Below are 8,818 nucleotides of genomic sequence, written 5' to 3'. Positions count from 1 at the left end.
GAAATGGCTGGGTCCTCGTTTCACCTGCCTTGCTTGGGTCCTGTCACCTGCTGCTGTGGCGCAGCATGGCAGTGGGTGGAGGCAGCTCTCTGTGAGAGAGACAGACACTGACCAGGCTGACGGGGGTGGGGGTGCGGGGGGGCGGCTGTGACCCCAGGACTCCACACCTACTGTATCCCCCAGACTCGCAGAGGTCTGCCGACCCTTCCTGTCACAGGCCAGGACGTGACATTTTCTACACACATTACGGCATGGCCCCTCACTGGCTCTCCCGGCCCCTGCCCTCTTCTTGCCACCATGCCCTCCTTACACTGGTCTGATCTTGTAACTTAATGGAGAAAACGGCTGGAACAATAAACGTGAGATAATATTGTAGAAATAAGACCAATCTCTGAAATTCTAAAATAGGGCTTTTGGACTGGACAGATGGCTCAGCTGTTAAGAACGCTGGCTGCTCTTCCAGAGGACCAGGATTCAAGTTCCAGCACCCAAAGGACATTGTATAACTTTAACTCGATCCCAGGGGATCCAATGCCCTCTTCCGGCCTGTGTTAGCACTGTATATACATGATAAACATACATCCAGGCAAAACACCCATACACATAATGTAAGGGTTAAAAACTAAGATGTTAAATATGGCTTTTCACTATTTACTGAAAAACTGCAGAGGAAAAATTTAAAAAGCATAACTAGCCAGGCGGTGGTGGCGCACGCCTTTAATCCCAGCACTCGAGAACAGAGGCAGGTGGATCTCTGTGAGTTCGAGACCAGCCTGGTCTACAAGAGCTAGTTCCAGGACAGGCTCCAAAGCTACAGAAAAACCCTGTCTCGAAAAACAAAACAAAACAGTCCTTTTCTGAGTCGTCGCTAAGATGGCCAAAGTGGAGCAGAAGAAGAAGCAGACCTTCCGCAAGTTCACCTACCGCAGCGTGGACCTGGACCAGCTGCTGGACATGTCCTATGAGCAGCTGATGCAGCTCTACAGCACCAGGCAGAGGCAACTCCTCAACCGTGGCCTGCAGCCAAAGCAGCACTCGCTGCTCAAGCGCCTGAGAAAGGCCAAGAAGGAGGCGCCGCCCATGGAGAAGCCCGAGGTGGTGAAGACCCACCTGCGGGACATGATCATCCTGCCCGAGATGGTGGGGAGCATGGTGGGCGTGTACAACGGCAAGACCTTCAACCAGGTGGAGATCAAGCCGGAGATGATCGGCCACTACCTGGGCGAGTTCTCCATCACCTATAAGCCTGTGAAGTGCGGCCGGCCTGGCATCGGTGCCACCCACTCCTCCCGCTTCATCCCCCTCAAGTAGCTGTGGCCAATAAAGACTCATGTTCAGTCAAAACAAAACAAAACAAAAAAAGCATAACTAGCCATGCCTTCACCCCAGTCAAGGAGTTATACGGATGTTCTTCAATATATAATGTGCCCCAGGACTGTCCCTACCTTCCAGAAATTACTTATTCTCAGGCCCACAGGAGAAAGATGGCCAACTGTAAGAATATAAATGTATAGAGTATACTTGAATAGATTGCACTCGGGAAGTGGAGCCAGGAGTGACATGGCTGGGTGGAGAGAGGAATATAAGGTGGAAGGAGACAGGAGATAGATGGAGTCTGGAGATGCAGTCTGAGGACAGGATTGCCCCTTCTGTCTGAGCCTTGGTAGAGATAGAAGACCTCGCTAGTGGCTGGCTGCTCTGCTTCTCTGATCTTCAGCATTAACCCCTATATATGACTCTGGGTTTTATTATTAGAATTCATGCTACAGATTGCATCTTGTGTTTGCATGTATTTTGAAAATACATGTGTATTTTGTATTGTATTTGTGTTGTAACGTATATGTATTATATGCATACACATTAGGTTCCTCCCCACCCCCAAGAGCTGCTAGAACCAGGGCATTTGCACATTGCTGGGCACTTTACTTCTGAGGTGCAAACCCAGTCAGGAAAAGATTTAAGTAATTTTTTTGAGGATTGGGGTGAGACAGGGTTTCTCTGCGTAGTCCTGGCTGTTCTGGAACTCAGAGATCCACCTGCCCCTGCCTCCCAAGTGCTAGGGTTAAAGGCATGCACCACCACTGCCAAGCTAAATACATGTTTTTAAAACAAGGAGAGTCACAGTTAGCAAGGGACCAGCACTCTGAGGCAGATTAGCATTTGTTCCCCAGGAGGGAAAGAAAGGCCACAAAAGGACAACTTCCCTCAGAATCCTACAAGCTGCGTTTTCAGTTCCTAGGCACAGAATCCACAGACCTGACCTCTCATGAGCTTAACAGCTGCTGGAACCAAAGCCCGACACAAAGGGGTGGGGACACTGGACATCACCGAGGTGAACCACAAGCAGGACCGCTGCTCCCCCCTTTACAGCCCACGTCCCAGCTCCCCTGGCCCACGCCACTTACCTTACCTTTGCTGCAGACCAGAGATCATTCTAGCTTGCCTCCTGTCCTCTTGACAGTTGACAACAATGCTCTTTTTGGAGAAATTAAGAGACTTGATTTGGGCTTCTGTGTGTCCGGCATAGCAGGCTGAGTAACAGCAGTCCGTTCTGGGACTGGGGGTGGGGGTGGCTCAGCCTGTGAGACACTTCCTGAGATGACAGGGCCGCTCAAGCTCCCAGCCCCCATCCTCCATGGTTTTTCAAGACACCAACTTTTATTGTATGGCTTTGGGAATTGAGCCCAGGGCTTTGTGTGTCACAGTTGAGTGTTCTGCCAGTGAGGTTAATGCCAAGCCCTTGGGTTTTTTGAGTGGGGGTCTTACTATGTAGTCTAAATTGGCCTGGAACTCCTGACCCACCCTCTGCTTGCTCTGCCTCTCAAGCGCTGGGACTATAGATGCGCACCACCGTGCCCTGCCAAGTTTTCACTTATGGAACAGGAAATGGATTCATGGCATGACCTCTGTGGCCCTCTCCCGCCTTCCCCTCCTTTCTGCTCCTGTGTTCCAAGCACACAGATAGGGGAAATGGATTCCTGGCATGACCTCTGTGGCCCTCACGCCTTTCCCCTCCTTTCTGCTCCTGTGTTCCAGGCACACGGATGGGCTCCCAGATGAATCTGTCTCCCCAACCCCATGGCCTTGGCACAGACCTCAGACACCCTCAGCTCTGTCTGTCATTCCCTACCCAATCTATCCCTGAACCCAGACTTCCGACTTCTCTATAGGTGTCTCAGATATCCCACTCCACCTTCCCTGAGGCAAAAGAAGTCTGACCATACTTTGCCCCTACCCATTACAGGATGGGGACTTTAAGAACTTTTGTTTAAAAAAACAAAACAAAACAAAACTTGCTTAATAAACATTCAGATCTGTCATCTCACCCAGATACAAGAGGTGAGTGGATGCGAGATGGGTCTCTGTTGCTCATACCGGCCACAGAAACCCCTGGGCTTCCGGAATCCTCTGCCGCAGCCCACAGCCTCCAGAGTAGCTGGGATTGTAGCTATTCTTAATCAAACACGGTTTCCAGTCTGCTTTTGTTTTTATGAGGCAGGGTCTTACTATGTTGCCCAGGTTGGACTTGAACCCCCGTTCTACTGGTCACCTTTATCACTGTGACTAACACACAAAACAGGAAAAAAGACCTCACATCCGGTTTCAGCCTGCATCTCTTGCTCCAGTCGCTGCTGGCCTGCAGTGGGGCAGTGTTACACAGGAGAGTGCCCAAGAGCTCAGCTTACCTCACGGCAGCAGGGAACAGAGAGAGGAAGCCTAGGCACCCAGGATCCTTGTGTCTTCCAAGGGCACGCACCTAGTGATGTAACTCCTATTAGGCCACACCTCTAAAGGTTCCTAACCCTCCCCAGGTGCCAAAACCTGGGACCTAGGTGCCTTGAGCTCTTAAAGTGACCACAGCTGTGCCACATGCAGACACGCCCACTCAGATTCAAACAGCAGTACCTGGGCTCAGGCAAGTGTCTGGCCTCTGCTTCCCGTGTACCTGAGACTATAGGTGTGTGTAGTAACGAGGAATGGCGGTAGGCCCTGTCCTGCCCCCCCCCCGGCTAGCTTAACCCCCAAAATAACCACATGGAAATTGTATTAATTAAATCACTGCCTGGCCCATTATTTCTAGCCTCTTATCGGCTAACTCTCACATCTTGATTCAACCCATTTCTAATAATCTGTATGTAACCACGAGGTTGTGGCTTACCAGGAAAGATTCAGCATGTCTGACCTGGCGGCTGGCTCCATGGCGGCTCTCTCTGCCTGCCTCCTTCCTCCCAGCATTCAGTTCTATCTTCCCTGCCTATCTAAGTTTCTGCCCTATCAAAAGGCCAAGGCAGTTTTCTTTATTCAACCAATGAAAGCAATACATAGAAAGAAGACCCTCCTACACCAGGTGTGCGGCATCAGACCTGTCCCAAATGGCTGGTTTTAAAGCCTTTTTTTTCCCATTATTCTTAAAGATTTGTATTGTTTTTAGCCATGTGTCTATGTCCATGCACGTGTGTGCAGGTGCCCTCAGAGAGCAAAGACTTCAGATCCCCTGAGGGGCAGTTACAGGTGGCTATGAGGGGCCTGAGTTAGGTCTGGGAACTGAACTTTGGTCCCAGCAGCAAGCATTCTCAACTGCTGAGATTTGACTTTTAGAGTGACGGAGAAAGCTGAACTCCCTTCTGCCTTTCTCTACCACACAGTCTGTCCTGTCATTATTCTGCATCTATGAAGGACATTACAATTGATGTACCAACACTGACACTCCTTCCTGCCTGCCTTTCTTTGTTTCTTCCTTTCCTTCATTTTATTTATTGATTAATTGGTCTTTTTAAGACTTCTCTGTGTAGCCCTGACTGTCCTAGAACTCACTCTATAGACCAGGCTGGCTCTAACTCATAAATCCACCTGCCTCTGCCTCCTAAGTGCTGGGATTAAAGGTGTGCACTACCACTGCCCAGCCTTCATTTTTAGACAGGGTCTCATGTGGCTCCATCTGGCTTTAAGCTCACTATGTTTCTGAGCACACCACCACACCTGGATTATGCTGAGCCAGAGATTGAACCCAGGACTTCAGGAATTCTACCAGCTGAGCCATACCACCAACTCATACTAAACATTATCAACTAAAGTCCAGAGCTTACATCAGGGCTCACAGTACCGTATGCCTCATGGGGTTTGAGCACTGTTCAATGGCATGTATCCACTATTACCAGAAAGAACAGCTTCGTTGTCTCAACAGTGCCCTAAATGCCAACTACTAATCCCTCCTCTCCATCCTCCCACAGAGCCCCAGTGACTGCTGGTCTTTATGCTGTCCACCAGTTAACCTTTTCCAGACACAATATTCTTTTACGCACCTGCACATTTGAAGAGTTAAAACAGTGCATCATTTCATTAAGAGTTCTTTCTCCCAGCCGGGCAGTGGTGGTGCACACCTTTAATCCCAGGGCTTGGGAAGCAGAGGCAGGCAGATCTCTGAGTTCAAGGCAGCCTGGTCTACAGAGAGTTCTAGGAAAGCGAGGGACAGTTAGAAACCCTAACTTTAAAAAAAAAACAAAACACCTCTTTCTTCCACCATTTCCCTAGTCCTATGGGCTCTCACTCCAAGGACACCACTTCTATTAGTTTCTGAGCCTTCATCTGGCTTTTATTTATACAAACATGTACAATTAAAAATTCACTTTCATTTCTCAAACAATAGCACAGTTACACATTGATTTTTTTCATTTAATTGATCTTGAAGTTCTTTCCAAACAAGCCTTGTGCTACCCCTTTTCCACTGCTGTTGTCCTGCTCCATATGCAGACAAACCAGATTTTATTTTAGAAATCTCCAGGAGACAGTCAGTTGTTTATCCAGAAAAAAAATGGGGGGGGGGTGTCCCAAGCCTCAGTACTTGGGAGGCAGAAGGAAAAAGATCTCTGTGAGTTTGAGGCCAGCCTGGTCTCTGCAGAGAGTTCCAGGACAGCCTGGTTTTCACGGTGAGACCCTGTCTCAGAAACAAAACTAAACCACTAACATTATAGAAAGAAGAGGCTAGAAACGGAAGGTTAGTGGGTTAGTGGCTAAAGCGACCTTGCAGTGAGGTGGCAGGAAAGGCTCAGAACAGCTGCAGGAGGTGACAATGACCAACCTGTTCCACCTGCGACATTGCAGCTTTCGGATATTGGCCTTTGGTCTGGCCCGGGCTCCAGACAGCCTGAGACCAGGACCCCCCACCCCCAGCCCCATCTCAGTCACAGCCCCTAACTGGAGAAGTGGAAGTGGCAAGTGACAAGGCAAAACCAGGGCAATCTCCTCAGTGGTACTGCTGCAAAGAAAAACAAGACCATCATTCACTATTACTATTTCAGTAGTTAAAACTGGATAAAATAGATCTGGTGGCAGTGATGCATGCAAGCCTTTAGTCCCTGCACTCAGAAGGCAGAGACAGGTGAATCTCCGTGAGTTCAAGGTCAGCCTGGTCTACAGAGTGAGTTCCAGGACAGTTAGGGCTACACAGAGAAACCCTCTTGAAAAATTGAAGAAAAAAGAGAAGAAGAAAATTCAGTTCCTCAGCCTGGCCCACTGCACAGTCTCAGTGGCCACTGTGGTCAGTGGGGCCGTCCTGGATGTGCAGCTCCCAGCATCCCTGTCAATGCAGCATGTTCTACTTCTCGCGCAACTATTAAAGATGAAGTGAGAGGCTGAGAGACGGCACAGCAAAGAAGGGTGCTTTGTTGCTCTTGTAGAGAATCGGGGTTCAGTTCCCAGGACCCACACTGTGGCTTGTGACCTCTGTCACTCCAGTTTCGGGGAATCCGATGCCTCTTCTGGCCTCCTCGGGCACCAGGCGCAGATGTGCTGTTTTGTACGTACAAGCAGGCAAAACGTACACATAAAATGAAAATTTAAATCTGAAAAGAAAAGCTTTTAAGAGAGGGAAGGGGAGTCTAGCAAGATGGCTCTGTGGGCGAAAGTGTTGGCCACCAAGTCTCATGGCCCGAATTCAAGCCCAGGACCCACAAGATGGAGGGAGAGGATTGACTCTGGCAGGCTGCCCTCTGCCCTCCCTCCTATTGACACACACACAATAAGTAGGTAGATGTGGCAGGGGGCAGGCTTGGTGGTGTGCATCTTGCAATCCCAGTATTTGGGAGGCTGTGGTGGGAGGATCTCAAGCTTGAGGCCAGCTTGGGCTTCCAGAGAGACTTTACCTAAAACAAAAACAATGCTAAAGGGCTGACTCAGTGGACTAGCAAATGTGAGACCCTGCCTTCGATGTCCAGAGCACCAGAGAAGCACAACAGAGTGACAACTAAAATGTCTAAATGTGCTCTGTGACCTTGGGCCAAATAGTAATCCAGGAAGGGGCAAAATATTGACAAAACTTGAATGTGGTCTGTTAGTTTCCTAATTTTTTCAAAAAGATTTCCTGTGTATGAGTGTTTGCCTGAACACACGTCACACAGAGTCAAGTATACACACACACACACACACACACACACACACACGCACACGCACACGCACACGCGCACACACCCACCCACCACATACAGGCAGTAATGTTGGAGGCCAGCAGAGGGCGCCAGATCACCTGGAGTCAGAGTTAGAGACAGCTATGAGCTGCCCTGTGGGTGCTGGGAACAAAGCAAGCAGGGTTCTGTGCAAGAGCAAGGGTTCTCAGCCACTGAGCCATCTCTCCAGCCTCTAACTTCCTGATTTCACAAAACCACACTGTAGTTGTGTAAGAGTTAACATTTACAGGAGCTTCATGCAGAAAACTTGAACATTCTCAGCACTGTTTTGCAACTTTTGCTAAGTCTGAAATGATTAAGAGATAAAAAAGATTTTAAAAAAATTTTTAAATTATATATCCAATTATTCACTTGGAGGGAAGGAAAGGAGAGTACATGCCTCCTGGACTGTCAACACATACAAACGGACTTTATAATACAGCCGTGGAATCAGCATGGCCGCTTCTGTCTGTTTGGCACTAGAGATTAATGTGTTGTCCTGAACAACTTAAGGACAGTCTGGTTTGGAGGTGATGAATGCAGCCCTTCCTGCAGGCTGGGTTGGAGGAAAGCTGGATGGATGCCATTTGATTTGTGGTGTGACCTGGACAAGCTGCTTCTCCTCCCTGGACCTTGGAGCCCTGGTGTAAAGACACCCTTGCACCTCCAGAGGGCGCTTCATGATGTGAAGAGACAGTGAGAGGCCTGGGGATAAGGCTCAGTCTGTACACTTGCCATGCAATGTGAGGACCTGAGTTCAACCCTCAGAACCCTCATAAAAACCAGAAGCAGGGGCACATACTTGGACATCCAGGAGGATCACTGGGCTCACTGGCCAGCCGGTTTAAGTAGGGCAATGAGAGGCCCTGTTTCAAAACACACAGGCTGTTCAAAGTAAAGGTCAATCCAGGACTCCCCAGGAATATCGAGAGAGTCTCTGTCTCAAAACAAAAAAGCATGAGATGGACAGTGCCCAGGGAGAAATACCCAGCAAGTGCCCTCCAGCCTCCACGCATGTAATGCACGTACACACATATGCACCCTCACAAACACAACAAAGTGGGCCACACTCCTGAGACAAGATGACCCAGAGAACCTAGAACAAACACATCTCCCATCCTCCAAAAAGTCTGAGAGTTTCCTCACAGGGGCAGGGTGTCTACAGTCCAGTAGCTGGAGGTCTGTGTGCAGGCACTGTTCTGCAAGCCCTTATGGAGACCCTCTTCCATACCGTGGTTCCGCACCGTTCCCACAGCTCACATGGCTGTGCACCTCCTGGGGGCCCTGGGCTCTCCGTTTGCCATCTTCCTGGTGCTTTCTGTGGAACACAAGACTCCTGTTGCTTGAGATGCATCAGCTCTGCCCCCCCCCCCCCC

At 49.4% G+C, this 8,818-nt stretch overlaps 1 protein-coding gene and 1 pseudogene across 2 annotated transcripts in view; one reads left to right on the top strand and one right to left on the bottom strand.

Moving 5' to 3' along the window:
* The first annotated feature begins 873 nt into the window (after window positions 1-873).
* On the top strand, window positions 874-1,312 carry LOC101997040 (annotated as a pseudogene).
* Window positions 1,313-7,460: 6,148 nt separating this feature from the next.
* Window positions 7,461-8,818, bottom strand: part of Ankdd1a (ankyrin repeat and death domain containing 1A) — a 24,934-nt gene continuing 23,576 nt past the window's right edge. The window contains exon 15 of one of the 2 annotated variants that reach the window (XM_013346481.2): window positions 7,461-8,760. In XM_013346481.2, coding sequence (XP_013201935.1) covers window positions 8,699-8,760 — 62 coding nt within the window. In that variant the 3' untranslated portion in view covers window positions 7,461-8,698. Of the gene's footprint in view, window positions 8,779-8,818 lie in introns of both variants that reach the window. The other variant, XM_026779470.1, reaches the window with a different exon arrangement.

This window comes from Microtus ochrogaster, chromosome 5, assembly GCF_000317375.1.
Source record: "Microtus ochrogaster isolate Prairie Vole_2 chromosome 5, MicOch1.0, whole genome shotgun sequence".
In the NCBI taxonomy this organism is placed as follows: domain Eukaryota; kingdom Metazoa; phylum Chordata; class Mammalia; order Rodentia; family Cricetidae; genus Microtus; species Microtus ochrogaster.
The sequence above is the reverse complement of the archived record's forward strand: the minus strand, read 5'-3'. Positions and strand labels throughout refer to the sequence as shown.